Source organism: Brassica napus, chromosome C5 (genome assembly GCF_020379485.1).
Source record: "Brassica napus cultivar Da-Ae chromosome C5, Da-Ae, whole genome shotgun sequence".
NCBI classification, from domain to species: domain Eukaryota; kingdom Viridiplantae; phylum Streptophyta; class Magnoliopsida; order Brassicales; family Brassicaceae; genus Brassica; species Brassica napus.
In genome coordinates, this window is record NC_063448.1 from 42,880,256 (window position 1) to 42,897,552 (window position 17,297).

Here is a 17,297-nt window from a genome sequence, read left to right on the forward strand (position 1 = left end):
ATAATTATTTCATAAGGCTGTCAACCTCTAATAACTACAAAAGCTGCGTTTGCGGATGGTAGCGGGGAAACCAGTCAAATCCATAGTATACCCAACTTAGTTGATCATATAAAATCGAATAAATACAAAAATTGCATGCAAATATGAAACATTTATATTTTGAAATAGAAAAATATTCTAAACAATTTATAGCATAAAACAGATGAAATATTTTCTATATAAAAATTTGAGCTTCACCAATAGTCAACCAGAGAATACTCTGAGCCTCCGAATGGTAACAGCGGATTGAGTGGTGCGGGACAAGCGGTACAACTGTGGTGCGATGTGGAACGGATTAAAACTTTCGAAGCCCTGAAACGTTATTTTTCTTTTAATCCTCATGCCTCTTTCCACCGAGTCTTTTTCAAGAAATCAAATAATTGTATTTCTTTAGTGATTGTGATTTTCCTTCAAGATTCATTCTCTTGATAGATTGATGGTTAACAGACAAACTGAACACTTTCTCAAAATAATAATGATAATAACAAAAAAAAATGTTTAGAGATTGTTATTAAATTTTCATAAAAATAAAGCTAAATGCATAAAATTATAGAAATTGAATAAATCATTTTTTAAATTAATTTAAAATAGTGTATCAAAGATAAAACTTAATTTCATGATCTTAGATTTTAAAATAGTGATATCGTAGATTTTTCCGAATATTCCACAAAATTTGATAAGGTCGATTTTATCCATATCTTAATACCAACCGACAAGATCATATGTTGTATAACACATGCATGTACATTAGATAAAATTTCAAATTATCAGTTTTATAACTAGCAATTAGGTCATCAGTAACGTTTATATTTACTTGTCGTATTACTGTGTTATCATCAGTGTTTATATCAGTCTTGGAATCAAATCATCAATGATGTTAAAATTCAACCGTATGGTTATTCAAAAAGTAACACCTGATTACGATTTTCAGAAGTAATAGTCGCAGAATAAAATTTGAAGTTTTTGAATAGTGTATACCTTTTAATTTAAAAAATTATTTTCTGACTTTCATATATTTTATTTTATAATAATATCGATATATTGTAATTCCATAAAAAAATATTTATTAACACTAACTAGTTATATATTTTAAATATATTGCAAATTTTGAAATGCAAGAATAATATATGTTGTCCCACTGAAGTGGACGTATAGTAAGCTTCTTGATGAATCTATTTTCTTAAGATTTGTGTTTGTGATTAAAACATATGCACAACTGAGAGCATCCACGATGGTTTGTTTCATTTTCATCTTCAAATGTTCAATTTTTTCAAAAAAAAAAAAAATGAAGTGACATTTCTTCCAAAGGTTTATTTCATATTCTTCTTCAAAACAGAATATTCTAAATATATTCTTTCTTTTTTTGAAAAAAAAGCTTAATATCCTAAATATATTATTTTTCAACTTTATCATTAATTGTTAAACACACCTTACAATTTTTCGTGTTTAACAATGTTATTCAACTATTTGTTTGAACAATAATCCAACACAACTACTAACTAATATAAATTGAACATTACTATATAACATATGTTATTACTTAACATGAATGAACAAACACAAAACATCATATATATTTTTTCTATAAGTGATTAACAAAAGTGTTTACAAGTAAAAGATGAGCTTATTGATTTTTGATTTTTTTTTAATCGAGTTAAAAATTCTTAAAAATGAATATTTATATGTTCTTCGATATAAACATCTGATTGGTTGAAAATAATAGTCAAAATTTTGGTACTAATTGGATAGTAGTAACGTATATAATTTATTTTAGCAAAAGATAAAAGAAGTATAAATTAAGTACCAGTTTGCAATTAAAAAAGTTCATCTTAAAAAATGAAGATGTGAACAGTATATTTTCAAATTTGAAGCAATACTATTCATGGCTTCATTTTGAAGCAAGAAATGAAGTACCATTGGAGCAAAATTTTCTTCAAAATGAACTAAAAAGTGGAAAATGAAGCACCATTGGAGATGGTCTAATTCGATGTAGTAAGAATTTAAGTTTTGAAATAAAAAATTTTTCTTCACTGTCTTATGCATAATTATAATAAAAATTTTGAAAGAAAAGTTTGTTTTGAACATATGCAGAATTCTTACTTTGAATTTTCAGATGGTTGAAAAGTTTTCTTTGACTAAAGCACACAAAAAGGAAATAATTTATACATTAGTGAAGGTTTTATAAAAATAAATTTAAATAGTTATTTTAAAGTAAAATATAGATAATCATCGGAGTTATTTCCCAAAATATATTTTTCTTGTGCCAATTGTGATTGACCGCATAATCATCAGGCATACTCTTCTTATTTTACGACGACTTTATGATGAAACTTCTCCTTTCTCGTAAAGTTGTCGTAAAATTACATGTGTTTTACGGAAAAAAAAATTTCTCGTAAAGTTATTTTGACTTCGCGATGGATTTCTTTTCCAACGTCTCATTATGTACAATACGAAAACCATAATTCCTCGTAAATGTTCCTCATTTTACAGATATTTTCTTGTAGTGGTTATTTGAAATAAAAACATATTTTAATGATTTCTGGAAATTAAAAAACTTCATATCACTTAACTTATACTCCCTTTGTTTCATAAAGAATGTCAACTTAACTTTTCTATTTTGTTTCAAAAAAAATTTCATTCTACATTTTAATGTAAATTTTCGCATTAAATCACTTTCTTACCTTTTTAGATGACCAATAGATATTTAGTTAAATCATTTTTATTTAAATAGTTGTATAATAAATAAGGGTAGATTAGTATATTTGTTAGTTTCTCAATCTGCGTGAAATGTGTGTCAAAATGAGTTAGCTCGATCAACTCTGCTCAGTTCATTTATTATATGAGCTTCAGTATGTAAACTCGAAATTAGATCATCTAGATTATGATTTAAATGAGCTAACTCGCAATAAAATATAAAAACAAATATGAAAAAACTATAAAATAAAATATAGAAGAAAAAAAATTTCATAATATGATTTAAAGTTTAAATATTAAAAATCCAAAACATTAATATGAATAAACCAAAACCTAATAAATTAAATCAAAGCTCAATCAGTGATCTAAACATCCATTCCACATAAAATGATTTCATCTTCAAAGTCTTCATCTATTCAAATCATAAAGATATCTATTCGGCATGAGAGTCTTGAAATATTTTGTTTTACATTTTAATTCTAAAGATATGTGATACGAGGATTGATATAAATATTCTTTTACATTTTATATATATTTAAAAACTTTTTGTTTTTACATTATAATCTTAGAATATAAATATGATTAATATATAAATTATCTTTCGTACATAAGAAAAATAGAAGTCATCCATATATATATATTAAGTATAACAACGATCAAGCTCATGAGTTAGCTCATGTTCATTAAATATTATTCATATAACTCGTGATCTAATTGAAGTTCGATCATTAAGATCATTTATTAAATGAGCCTAAAAATAGAACTCATACTTATGAAAATCGAGCTGAGCTGAGCCAGCTCATTTTGACACCCCTAAACGTGTCTAAGTGACATTTATTATGAAACAAATGGAGTAACTTATAAGCTGTCTATTTCACTTCTATCTTCTTTTAACTAGGGGCATTGTCCCCGCGGGGTTGTGGACAGAGTTCTTGTTTCATGTCAATATTTTCTAGGGTTATTGTAGTTGTGCATTTTGCGTTTTGGGTTGATCATTGTTTTTCAAGTTTTTTATTGTTATAGGATTAGAGTTGTGATGATGAACTGTGTAGGCATTATTCTCCACTTATGAATGACTAAACTGTGTTAGTAATGTGATTGATATAGTTCGTGGTGTTGTTTGCTGTGTCACTAAGACTTATTATTTGTTTGTTTTTTTAATTTGTTTCTTGTACTGTTGAGAGTACATAAATTATGTGTAAGTTGTGTGTATTAAGTAATAATTTTTATTATTTTTAGTATGTTTGTTATATTTTTTTTATTCTTAAACTTGTTACTTTTACCGGACCTTTAAAACAAATACATGAAGACTTGTAGAAATAACTATAAAATGAGTGACAATTCTGAGTATTTGTATCTTAGTGGATTTTAAACGAATTTATGTGTTTCTCATAAGAAGACAGTAGCATTGGCCTGTTGACATTAGGCATGTAAGCTATTTTCAAGAGGAGTGAGCATGTGGAGATATTGTTGCCGCCTTTGTATCTGTCGGGATTGTCTCTTGTATCTCTTGGTGTGCCTGTGTTTGTTTTTCTTTTATTTGATGGGTAATATGTAAGCAAAAATCGTTGTTAGTTGTATTTATCAGAGTTTGTATCTTACTCTTCTTTTTCGCTTATGTGATTTCACTGATCTTGGTAGTTGTCTTCATCTTTTTCGTAAGCATCTGCTAAAGTAAGTTTATAAATTGTTAAATAGCTGGCCGTGTAGTTTGTATTTGTTTAGCTGACTCGATGTATGTGTCGTTGATTTTTAGTTGAGGTGATTGGTTTGGCATATTTGTTTTGAAGTTTATTTTTTAAGATTAGACAAAAAAGAGAGGCGGTCATTAATGATTCGTCTTTTTTGGGATTTAAGTTTTGGTCTTTTGATTGTTTGGGTTGTTGTGGTTTCTTTTAAGCTGTAAAATAAAGGTTTTTGTGTGAAATTTGTTTGATAAGTAAGAGAGATAAATAGACGACCACAAATATAGGTAGAAAATATTTTTGATTATTGATGTTAGCACAATATAGACAGTAATATGAAGGAAATTGTGTGTTGATTGTTTCTTACGGGTCAATGAGGAGACGGATAACGACTCGAGTTGTTTCTTTGGTGATGTCAGAGCCCTGGACAGAACGGATTTGCTCAACCACATCTGGGAGTGTACATATCAGTTATGATATCGAAACATAATATAAACCTAGATGCAATATGATAATATACCTGGGAGTTCTAGGTTTGTGTTCGCAATCACTTGGAGATTGTCGAATAGTCTAATCATGACTGGAGATTGATTTCAAGAGCACTCGTGATGACTTCATCAATAATGGTTGGTGGGATGAAACGAATGAGGAATGGATGCTCAGTTATCTTGTACATGCTTGAGCATCTAGCAACCTCAAAACGATCGACTTTCACAATGGAACCGGCTTTCAAAAATGGCATGTAATGATTAGCACGTCCGGCATGAATGAACCCATGAATCACGGAATCTGCAAATAATATTATTCAACAAAGAATCATGAAATCAATAAAAAAAAATTATGTAAAATAAGTGTGATAGATCAAAGATTAACTTACCTTTTCATCAAGGAAGATAACCGTGATTCCCATAAATTCGCTGTCTTTCTTGAAGTTCAGGGAATCCCAAAAGCGAAGGAGGCCAGCGGCTATGCTCTGACTACTACGACCAAGACAGAGAGACTCGAAGGTTGAGTGACGGACGCCGGGACGCCGGTTTGAGGAACTGGAGAGGCAGAGAGAGGCATTTTCTAGAAAATGGTTAAAGCCAAGAGGAATCAATGAGTTTTGTGGAGAGGTAGATTGGGTTCATCAAAGATGAGAATCATATATATAAGGTTTACAGAGGGGCTACAAATCATGAACATTTATGATCAAGCTATTTAAGCTGGAGAGATGGAGAGTTCACCGGTGAAAAAATAGATTACGAACAGACACACATCGCAACTCTGTAACTCATATCTGGCTGAGACAATGATGAAAAGAACCCTAACTCATGTTAAACGACGACGGTTTACAATATGGGAAAATATAAATATTGCAAACTTGAGATTTTTCTTCATATACCGTGATGAATCTCATTTAAAAATGAAACCCATATAATACACTTGCAGGCCCAGTCCTCAGAGGAAGCTGAAGAAGCAAGGACTTCCGGCCTTCATAAATATATATTAGTTTCGGCCATTAATGTACAAATTATCCTTTAGTTTAGTGATATACTTGTTGGTGTTTGTATCTCAATACCCGGGTTCGAACTATAGGCTTGACATCTTCTTCATATTTTTAAAAAGTAGAACCCATCTGATGCTGACATATCGTCTTCAGAGAGTAACTCTCTCATTATAATATATAGATTTTAATTTGTTTTATTTATCATCTTGAATGTATTAGTTTATACACGTACATTTTTTAGTTTTGATTTGGATTAGTATATTTCGAATATTAAACATATTGTATATATAACTTGGTTAACAAATAATTTCTAAAACTTTTGACATTTTATAAATAATCAAGTGTAAAATCTATTATTTTAAAATGAAAATTTTAAAAATTATTTGCGAAGATTAAATGATAATTTGTTAGATCCCATTGTCTGACTCATGCCGCCAATGCATTTTCCAACACATGTATTAATAATGTATATATCAGTCATTTGCCACATGTGTTTAAAAATCTAGTTACGAAGTTATTTGAATCGTAGCTGGTGATCACATAAGAGAGTACTGATAACATATAATATGTGGAGGCTGAGGATCGGAGGCGGCTAGAGATAAACATCACTTGTGCAGCACCAACAACTACGTGGGCAGACAGACTTGGGAGTTTGATGCAGAAGCAGGCTCACCCGAAGAACTCGCTGGGATGGAACAGGCTCGCCAGAATTTCTCGCTCAACCGGTCACGTTTCAAAACCAATGGCGATCTCCTATGGGGTATGCAGGTAAGTGACGTAATGGATTTTTTTATTGTAACATATACTACTTGTGGTACTTATACTTTGACTTCATTTTGACTCAAGTTTTTGAGTGAGAAGAAGTTTGAGCAAAAGATCCCGCGTGTGAGAGTAGAGGACGCGGAGAAAATAACGTATAAAGATGCCAAGACGGCGATGAGAAGAGGAATACTCTATCTGGCGGCGTTGCAGGCTAAGGATGGACACTGGCCTGCTGAGAACTCTGGTATCATGATCTTGAACTCCCCATTTGTAAGCTCCTGCTCTTTCTCCAACAGTTTATAAGGTTTCAATTTTACACAGATTATATACCTGTTATGTTCTTTTTAACAAAAAGGAAATCTATAGTCCAATTTTCACCGGGACTTCTTATTGTGGAAACACCTATTGGACTGGCAAATCATCTAATTTCTTAAATTCACGTATATTAAAATTTTCCAATCAACTTTTTAATTCACGTATGTTAAAATTTTCTTAAATTTTATGCTTTATCTTTAATTAAAATAATAATTTTATTTAATTTTGTTATTTAATTAGTTAAAAGACTAAAAATAAATAATCAAATATATGTTATTAAAATTAAAAACAATACTTGTAATAAAACAAAATTTAAAAATATAAAATGACATTTAATATCGAATATTGAACATTGAGGCTTGGTATATAGTTTATATATGAATCATATTTTCTATATTGGACTCTTTAATATATATATCTAATGATGCTGGTGTTTTTCAATGAACGGGGAAAAAACAATAGTTCATATGCTTATACATAACTGGACACCTGGAAGAAATCTTCACCCTGGAGCATCGCAAAGAGTCTCTGCGTTACATGTACAACCATCAGGTATCCACCTGTGCACTACGCATTTAACCAATCAAACATATTGTAAGACTACGATTTTCCAATTTTAAAATTAATTAGTATTAACGGTAAAGATCTATATCATCTTATATATTAAAACAAAAGTTACAACTTTGATTCATGCGTAATTTTAAAAAAAATGGACGTAATAGACCTATTCCTACAAAGTCATGTTACATTTAATCTCTAATGTTATCATTTAAATTTTGGGTATACCAGAAATTTTTATTGGGCTATCAATAATTTGATTTAAACAATAGATGATCCATTGGATTTATAGATAGTATAAATTAAATAGATATCATTTAATGTTGTAATACTATACTTCCATATGTTAAATATTTAAATATTTGTCGATGTTAACTTTTAAAATTATAAAGATTTTTTTAAATAACAAAAATCATATTATCTAACAATGATTAATCTTTACTACCTTAAACCAATGAAAACAAATTTTAAACTATATAGTTTATTTTTAAAATTAAACAAAAACTAAATGTTTAATTATTTACTCGATAATATAAATCTATGAACCGAAAATATTAAATTTTAAATTTTTTTCTAAATTTGTGAAATGTTACAATATCTTTGAATATGACAATAAAACAATATTTTACTAATCTTTATATATATAGTTACGATTTTAATAATGAAATAATAATCCGAAAATATATATATATAGAAGAAAATAAAAATACATGTGAAAGTTTGAAACAATATATTCAATGAAAAAAATATACCGTAAACTTACTATGTTTTAAAAATTGATAGACGATGTATATTATGATATATACCAATTTAGAATTGAAAACAAAATATTTATATAAAAATAAATGAAAACAAAAATCCGCGCGGTTGAGCGGATCGAGATCTAGTTTATATATTATTGTTGAATCATCACCCAAAAAATGCAAGAAAATCCAACCTAAAAACGTTTTGAAATGCTTGTATTTGTTTAAAAACAAGTATAACGTGTTTGACCTTACTTCCAAACTTTTTAGAGATACTAACTGGGTAATAGGAACCTTCGAACAATTTCATCATCAAAACGTTGTCATTAACACGTCGATTATGTTACCGTTTCTTCCTAGCTCTCAAGGAAAACGTTGACGTAGCATAGATTTGAGATAAATATGAATTGTTTCTAATTATTATATTTTTTGTATAATTATTTTAGTTATGTAGATAGAGGTTCTTAAATTTATCATTGGGTGTTTGGTGTTGTTTATCTAGTTGTAGGAATTTTCATCTATAAAAGGTTTTTTGTAGTTTTATTTCTTATTCAGTTTTATTGATACTAATATTTAATAAGAACTTTTTAAAAAACTGAGAAGAATATTCTCGATCATTGTTTTTGGTAGCTTGGTGAATACAGTAAGACATTCAAAGGTATCATAGACTAAATAGAATTCATTGCATTTATCTAAATTCTGCTAGTTCAAATATCCTATCAATTTTACCATAACTTTTGCGAATTTAGGTTAAAGAATTATCAATAACGATGTTTGAGCAAGAAACTTGTAGCATGTTTTTCTGAAACCCATATTTCAAAGAAATATTGTAGATGCTTACGCATCAATGTGTCAAGAACCGGATCTTCAGAACAGAGTTTGGAAGTGAAGACAAACACAATATACAGTATGAACTCTATAACTTAATATGCGATAAATTAATAAATACGCTAAATTAATAAATTTCTTAGTCCCAAATTTGAACCAATTTAAATATGATACAAATCAATGAAACAATATTTTTTCAGAAAATTTTATATAAATATATAGTCCCATTAAAATCATAAAATAATTTTTATAAAAAGTTTATATAAATGCAAACAAAATATTTTATTATTTATTTTATATTCACAGTGAAGTTCATCTCTATTTTTTTCTTTTACACTTCCATATATTTTGATAATATTTAGTAAGATTATATCTAAAACTACATTTACATTATATGAATCATATTTCGTACCCACCAAATAGTATAACAAAAACAATATAAAAATCAAATTTCTAAAATTTAATTAATATGTATATATGAAAAAATCAACTATTTTATTTTTTTATGAAAAGAGAAATCTAAAAGAAAATTTTTGTAGAATAATAATTCTATAAATTAATATAATTTCATAGTCCGTACATTATTAATTTATTGAGTTTTTACTGTGGTTCTATCAAATAATATTTAGTATTTTGATCAAAAAATATAAAACATAGTTGCTAAATCAAGTGGAGTCGCTTGTGACATAGAGTCACTTCAAGTTTTTAATTGGCCAAGTGGATCGCTGGAAGTTTTTATTGTCGAAACGGGCCGCTAGGGGGGAGAGAAATAAATCGGTGACGAATTTGGCCTTATGACCCGTAATGTTCTGGGCCGTGACCCATGAAACTCTTGAAAGTGACCCAGACGAAACGACCCTAAGACTTAGCGACCCAAGCGGCCCAGAAGTTTCCGCACGTGTCAGTTCGAGATTTATTTTTTTTTTTTTGGGTGACCGGTAGCAAAGGTTAAAGGTAATATTAACCATTCCTTTTCCTGCCGTTCACTGTTTTCTGATATTTGTGGTAATATTAATTAAACTAATATGTTATAAAACGCTAACTGGGTAATGGTGAGAAGCAGCTAAGAACTGGTGTACAACTAAAAGAAGCAACCCTACGATAAGAAGATATTCCCATCCTCTGAGGCCGTCGATGCTTATCCACCATAACTGAAAAGGATGGAAACAATTAGCGGTGGTCGGAACGTCGGGTCAAGTAGTGGTGGCACAGGTAGTAAGGAAATCAGGACCAACACCGGCGAAGGTACAGAGTTTGAGCTCTAAGTTTCTGTATTTGTTTTTACAATTGTGTGCTTCCTCTATTTGGAAAATGACACTAACGGGTGCTCATGCTTGGACCGTAGGTCTGTGTAATTCTTGCATTGTGGTTATGGCTGGGAGGTGGATAATGTTTGACAATGGAGCTTGGGATTTCAAGATAGACAATGATAAAATGGGTAGAGCCGTCGATTCGTCCAGAATTAGAAGTGCTGAGGAGTTAAAAACGTGTATTGTAGCTGCGTATGGGCTTTTGGGAAGGGAAGTGTTAGCCGAGATGTCGTATTGGCTGAATGATGGAGAGAGTGAAATGATGGGCCTAGTGGCTTCTCCCGTCGAGATAGCAACGGACAAAGATTTCAGGATTTTCAAGGCGCTTCACCGGGCAGACAAATCCGTCAATCTCTTCGTAACATTAAGAGAAAGTGTTGGAGGAGAAATGATATTTCTAAGGTCGGAACGAGTAATACGGGTCGAAATGAGTGCACCCGTTCGACCTCCTGATGAAGATGTTGCTTTTTTGATGGAAGTACATCAAATCGAAGAACGCTACAAACGCAACTCTCAGTCTGGCGGCATGGTTGCGACGTCAAAGGACCAAGACAAAAGCGGAGAAACTCTTGCCGACGGGAGTGGGGCTAATTCAGAGAATTGCGAGCAAGAAAAGGAGAATGTTTGTGGAGATGACTTGGCAGTGGATAATAGAGAGAATAAGGAAGGCAAAGTCGAAGAAGGAGGCGCAGTAAAAACGGCGCCAGATAATCTGCCTCAACAAATCTGTCTCATACAAGATACGAGAACGCTAAGTGTTGAACATGTCTCAGTGGAGAATGGAAATAATGTAGGAGCTCACGAAGATGTTGCTGCAGAAGATGAAGGCGATGATAGCGATTACAACTACAATGGCTGGCATGATTATTGTAGAAACGATTGCGTGACGGACGACGACAACGATTTTGTAGAAGGTCCAGGCAAAGGAAGAAGTGGTGGACAGTCTGGTGGGAAGGGTATTCGGCGTCCTGGCGGTATTGGTGGCACAGGGGCTGCAAAATTGGCGTGTGGTAAGAAGCAACGATCACGTGGAGGTGGATATATATCCAAAAATAACGATTCTTGTGTGGAAATCACCAATCTAGCAAGAGATCTTGGATCACCCTCCAGATTGGAGACAGAAGTAATAGAGACCGAGGTAGGTGTTGATGTTGTTCTTGTGACGCCCCCTCAATCTAAAAACTAACACACCCGGGTGACTGAAGATAATGATGATGATGCTGTTGTTGACACTCCTATTCCCCAGCCGGCCGCATTTCAGGGTGAAGAAGTATTGACGAAAGCTGGAGATAATGTGAGTGGTTCTCCTACAGACGTTGGTTGTGCGCCCAATCAAGCAACAGAGGCCGTTGAAAGTGGTGACATATGTCTCGAAACTCCCCCAAAACAATATAAAACGCACAACCGTGAGCTCGAAGATGAGGACGACGTTGATCCTCCTGTCACCGCAACTAGACAAGTTCAGGGTGGAGAAGCATTCATGAAAGACATACAAGTACCAGATATGTATGGATAGAATGATGTAGATGGTGTGTATAATGAAATGGATGGAAGCAGCTGCAACCCTCTTGACATTGACTTCAGCAAGGAGGACTCTGACATATACGTGGGAAGGACGTTCAAGCACAAAGCAGAGTGCAAGTTAACGTTGGCTATCTACGCAATTGCTAAGGTGTGCACGTTTAAGCTCAGGCATTGCAAACGCTGACTGACGGCGAAATGCTACGAAAAAGAATGCAAGTGGAGAGTAGTGGCTGTTCAACTCGGTGATTCTCCAACTTATCTGGTTAAAAAGGCAATTCTGAATCATGTATGCGTAGCCGACGTTAGAGGGAAGTATAAAAAACATGGTACAGCCAAAGTGCTTGCAGCTCTATTGCGTTCGAAATACGAGAGGCTCTACTCTGGGCCGCGTGCTATGGAACTTCCGGAAATGTTGCGAACGGAATTCAACTATACATGCTCATACTGGAAAGCTTGGAAAGCGAAAGAACTAGTGATTGCATCTGCGCAAGGAACAGAGGAGGATTCATACAAGATGCTACCACAGTATTTCCATGTACTCAAGCTAGCAAATCCTGGAACAATCACCGATATTAAAACAGAAAAAGACAAAGAAGGAGAAACAAGGTTTAAGTATGCGTTCATGTCCCTGAAAGCATGCATCGGTGGATGGAAGTACCTGAGGAAGGTGCTAGTGGTGGACGGCACCCACATGTTTGGAAAGTACAAAGGTGTTTTGCTAAGTGCCAGCGGACAAGATGCTAACAGCCGCGTATTCCCGATTGCTTTCGCAGTAGTGGAAAGCGAGAACACAGAATCTTGGACATGGTTTTTCCAGAGGTTATCTACTATTGTAGAGGATTGTTCTGATTTAAGTATAATATCAGATAGAGGCGCAGCAATTTTCGCAGCGAAAGATAAATGGTACCCACGTGCACACCATGGTATTTGTCTCGTACACCTCCAGCGTAACGTTAATGATAAGTTTAAGGGGCTGCAACAGAAAGCAATGGTTGGCAGAGCTGGGGATGCGTTCAGAGTTTCGGAGTTTAAGGAGATAATGGAGCTTATTAAACTGACGGATTGGAGATGCTGGGATTATTTGGAGAAGATCGACAAGAAGCTATGGACACGTTCACATTTCGAAGGGGAGAGATTTAACGTGATGACTTCTAACACTGCTGAATCGTTGAATAATGCTCTTCTGCCCGCTCGTGATAGTCCTATAATGGCATTGTTCGAGTTTATTCGCCGGAAGCTGTGTACATGGTATGTGAGCAGACGCACCGAGATCAGTAAGATGAAGGGAAATGTTCCAGATAATATTCAAAAGATACTGGTCGAACAGCTGGTGTTGTTAACGGGCCTTCTAGTTATGCCATGCTCGACTTGTTTATTCGAATTTACGCACAGGCCAACTAATTTTGGTTTCACGGTTGATCTGGATAAACGAACTTGCACTTGCCTCGAATTCCAAAAGCTTGGTTTGCCATGCCGACATGCCATTGCTGCTGCTTCTTGCCGTAATATGCAGTACACCATGTTTGTTTGCAAACACCATCTCAAAGAGACATGGGCTGAAACAGTTAGGGGTATCATACTTCTGGTTCCGGATCCAAAGGATGTTGAAGTGCCAGCCGAAATACTAACGGTTGATCTTTATCCACCAACGACCAAACGAACGAAGGGAAGACCAGGAATCAAACGTAAACTGTCCGCAGGAGAGATACCGATAAGACTGTGGTGTTGACTTTGAACAATAATTTCAGTAACATATAGTAAATTCTCCAATTATACCAATTTTATTGTTTACATCAGGGGGGGAGCAAAAAACATAAGCCAAACAAGTGCTAAAACTGTTTTAAGGAAGGTCACAAGAAGACCACTTGCAAGGAAGTTAAGCCCTGAATAGAGGATCTAGAAAGTCTGTATTTTGATAAAAACAACCAACCTCATTTTGGAATGTATTTTTATTGTAGATCAACGATGAACCTGTGTTTGTTTGGATATGGTGTACGGAACTAGTGTTGAGGTGTACGAGCTTTTCGTACTAAATATATTATGGTTGTAGCACATATTTGTTGTACACCTATAGTTGATCAATAGATGCATAACATTAATAACAAAAGTAGATATTATATCCGAATAATGTCACAAGAAGATCACTTGCAAGGAAGTTAAGCCCTGAATAGAGGATGTAGAAGATCTTTTCAGACTCCGCGCTACTTGCAAGGCTATGCGTTCGTTGGCAGACGATGAAGACATTTACGCTTCGTTTGATTTGTTTAAATACCCGTGGAGGCTTAACGGGTTTAGGCTCCGTTACCTATTGAGAAGATGCTATGCCCAGGGAAACCCAAGTACACTTTACATCAAGGGCGTTGAGTATTTTTACAGGCGAAATATGTACGTTGAGGGTCTTGATTTGATGAAGAGAGCAGCCAATGCTGGATTCGAGCGAGCCTCGTATACCTACGCCATGACAAGCAAATTATGGGATGATGATGGCGACCACTTCAGGGTATTTTCAAGAGACTACGTCGCTAAGATCGGACTGCTGGTAAGATCCTCGGCTGGATTGTGGAATTGGGACCATAACGACTACTTCCACATAAGGAGGCACGTCTTTATATCAACAGTCTCACCGATATTTTACAGCTGTCCTTGTTCTCCTCTATTGGAGGGAAATTGGGCATTATGGGACATCAACAATAGGAAGGCTGAAGACATGTGTAACCGATGCTTCTGGATAAAAGAGGTTGGTCTTTTTCTATGCGACTTCAAGGCATCCACCGGTCATCCAAACTTTGAAACGTGGCGTTAAGACTTGTTGGATGGTGGTAATCTTCATGCACACTACTCTATCCTACGTACACCGTTATTAAATTGTTGCACACCAACAAATATTTCTAATCTTTCGAAGAGAATACTATTATGTCAATTGAAATGTAGGATACTATTATGTCAATTGAAACGTTGGATACAATTACGTCAATAAAAAACTTGCACACCATATATAAAAGTTGCACACCATATGTCTGCCGGAATAGATATACCATATATAAAAGTTGCACACCATATCACTGCCAGAAACCAACCCAGTGATCTCCACCCCAATTCATCGGGGTGTACACGGTGTCGACATCGCGGCCAAGTCCCAACTTCATTTTCTGCCCCTTGCTCTTTCCTGTCACATACTGTGCTACGTTTTCCCCCATTCGAACTGCAGCTTATCATTGTCTGCGCTAAAGGCACTCCAGTCTGACTGAATGGTTTTTATAAAGTACTGATCCAAGATCACCATCCTCTCCTTCTGTAGATAAATCCCGCGACGCCTCCACAACATGTTCATTATCACATGCATGTGCTGTCCCAAAAAAATATGTAACAAATATTAGTTACATAAGGTGACTGTCAAAGGTATAATGTGACGACGATGCAGAGCTTAATAGTACCTCGTCAGACATCCATTTCCCCGGTTCAGCAATTTCAAGGAAGAAGTGATTACACACAGAGTGACCGGTAGCGATATCCCACATCCTGCAAATTTAACCAAGAATCAGGAACTTATGCACGAGTGTATGTATATAACCTTAAAAAGAGTTAGAAACTTACTGCTCCGGGTTTTCCCTCAAAATTTCGGCAAACTTCTTAAACTGTGTTCGATTCGTTTTGGCAATGGGCTTATACTCAACCTTCTCCTCGCTCTTAAACAACTTTTTCACCCTTGGGTCAGGGGTGTACACTCCAGAAATCTTGCTGGATCTCATGCGATGCCGTTTACCACCACTGCCCACATCTTCAGAGTCTGCATCCATTTCACCACACAGATCACGTGGGTTCTCTTGTATCTGGCTATCAGTGGACATGTCGTCTTTACAACTGTCATATCTCTCTTCATCCTCCGTCCCCTGTAATTCAGCGTTGATCTCCTTAACACTTGCCTCACCACCCGCCTTGGGAGGAGCAACTTTTCCGACCGCCTCCACAGGCTTTGGAAACTCCATATTTGATGTTTCAACGGAGTCAACAGATTGGGGCTGTTTGTCTGCCGTCCTCGCTTCTTCACCACCGTCAGGATCCTCCTCAACAAACTCACCACCGTTGTCGTCACCGGTTTTCTAGATGGAGTCAGTAACCTATGTCAACAGGTGTACACCAAAAATAAAATGTAAATGTGTACACCAATAATAAAATGCACACCACCTGCGCAAAGCCAATCCCCGCCGTTGGTGTCATGCGGGCAGCCACGGACTTGTTTTGTTTTGGCTGTGCACCCTCCCCACCCCTCGTTGCCCTTAATTCCTGAAATTTCAAATCAGTTAATTACGCTCTCTGAGAATTGTCGAATAACAACAGACCTACACCATTGCCTAAGATATAACTACCTCGTCCACCCCTGGGATTTCAGAGTTGATCTCCTTCACAAGTGCCTCAACAAACCCCATAGGAGCAGAGACTTGTTCAAGCCTCTCTCCATCATTCTGATTTGATGTTTGACCGGACTCACCACCGTTGTCGGCACCCGTTTTCTAGATGGAGTCAGTAACCTATGTCAACAGGTGTACACCCAAAATAAAATGTGAATGTGTACACCAATAATAAAATGCACATCACCTGCGCAAAGTCAATCCCGGCCGTTGGTGTCATGCGGGCAGCTACCGACTCATTTTCTTTTGGCTGTGCACCCTCCCCACCCCTCGTTGCCCTTATTTCCTGCAATTTCAAATCAGTTAATTACGTGGTAATTGAGAATTGTCGAACAACAACAGACCTAAACCATTGCTTAAGATATAACTACCTCGTCCGCCCCCGGGATTTCAGAGTTGGTCTCCTCCACAAGTGCCTCAACAAACCCCATAGGAGCAGAGACTTGTTCAAGCCCCTCTCCATCATTCTGATTTGATGTTTGACCGGACTCATAGCCCACCGGTGTAGCACCTACCCATTTTTGATGGCCCTCCCCACCTTCTGGAGCACTTCTTTCCTGCATCAGATCCGTTAATAACACACTTCAAGTAATGTACAACAATAACAGACCAAACTTAATGTGACAGATATAACTACTGTCTATGATATAATCAGTAGCGGACATGTTTCAATTCCGGTGGATGCAACCTTAGATTTCGAGGAGGGGTTTCCATCCCATGAAGGATGAAAGGAGCGTACACTACCAACCGAACTGTAACAGTTCGGCTTTGTTTTCTCCATGCGACTGGGGAGCCTTGCTCATACCGGTACGTTGGGTTTCTTTTCTGCCATGCCCCCGGGGAGGTTACCGCATGCTGGAAGGTAGAAGGAATCCGCAAATATTCACAACTATTGTTATTACCACTACTTAGCCAAACACTACACAACAAATTAAGATGCA

The 17,297-nt window shown here is 35.3% G+C and overlaps 1 protein-coding gene across 1 annotated transcript; it reads left to right on the forward strand.

Annotated features, from left to right (window-relative positions):
* The first annotated feature begins 11,966 nt into the window (after positions 1-11,966).
* On the forward strand, positions 11,967-13,676 carry LOC125587274. The gene is made up of 2 exons (XM_048757506.1): positions 11,967-12,095; positions 12,219-13,676. Exons 1-2 carry the CDS (start codon positions 11,967-11,969, stop codon positions 13,674-13,676), a joined length of 1,587 nt encoding a protein of 528 aa, XP_048613463.1.
* Positions 13,677-17,297: the final 3,621 nt, after the last annotated feature.

Excerpts from the sequence above, each read along its gene's own strand:
- LOC125587274 (XM_048757506.1), top strand. The coding sequence starts at position 11,967 with ATGGATGGAAGCAGCTGCAACCCTCTTGACATTGACTTCAGCAAGGAG. Across the intron at positions 12,096-12,218 it reads CTATCTACGCAATTGCTAAG|GCAATTCTGAATCATGTATG; the intron begins GTGTGCACGTTT and ends CTGGTTAAAAAG.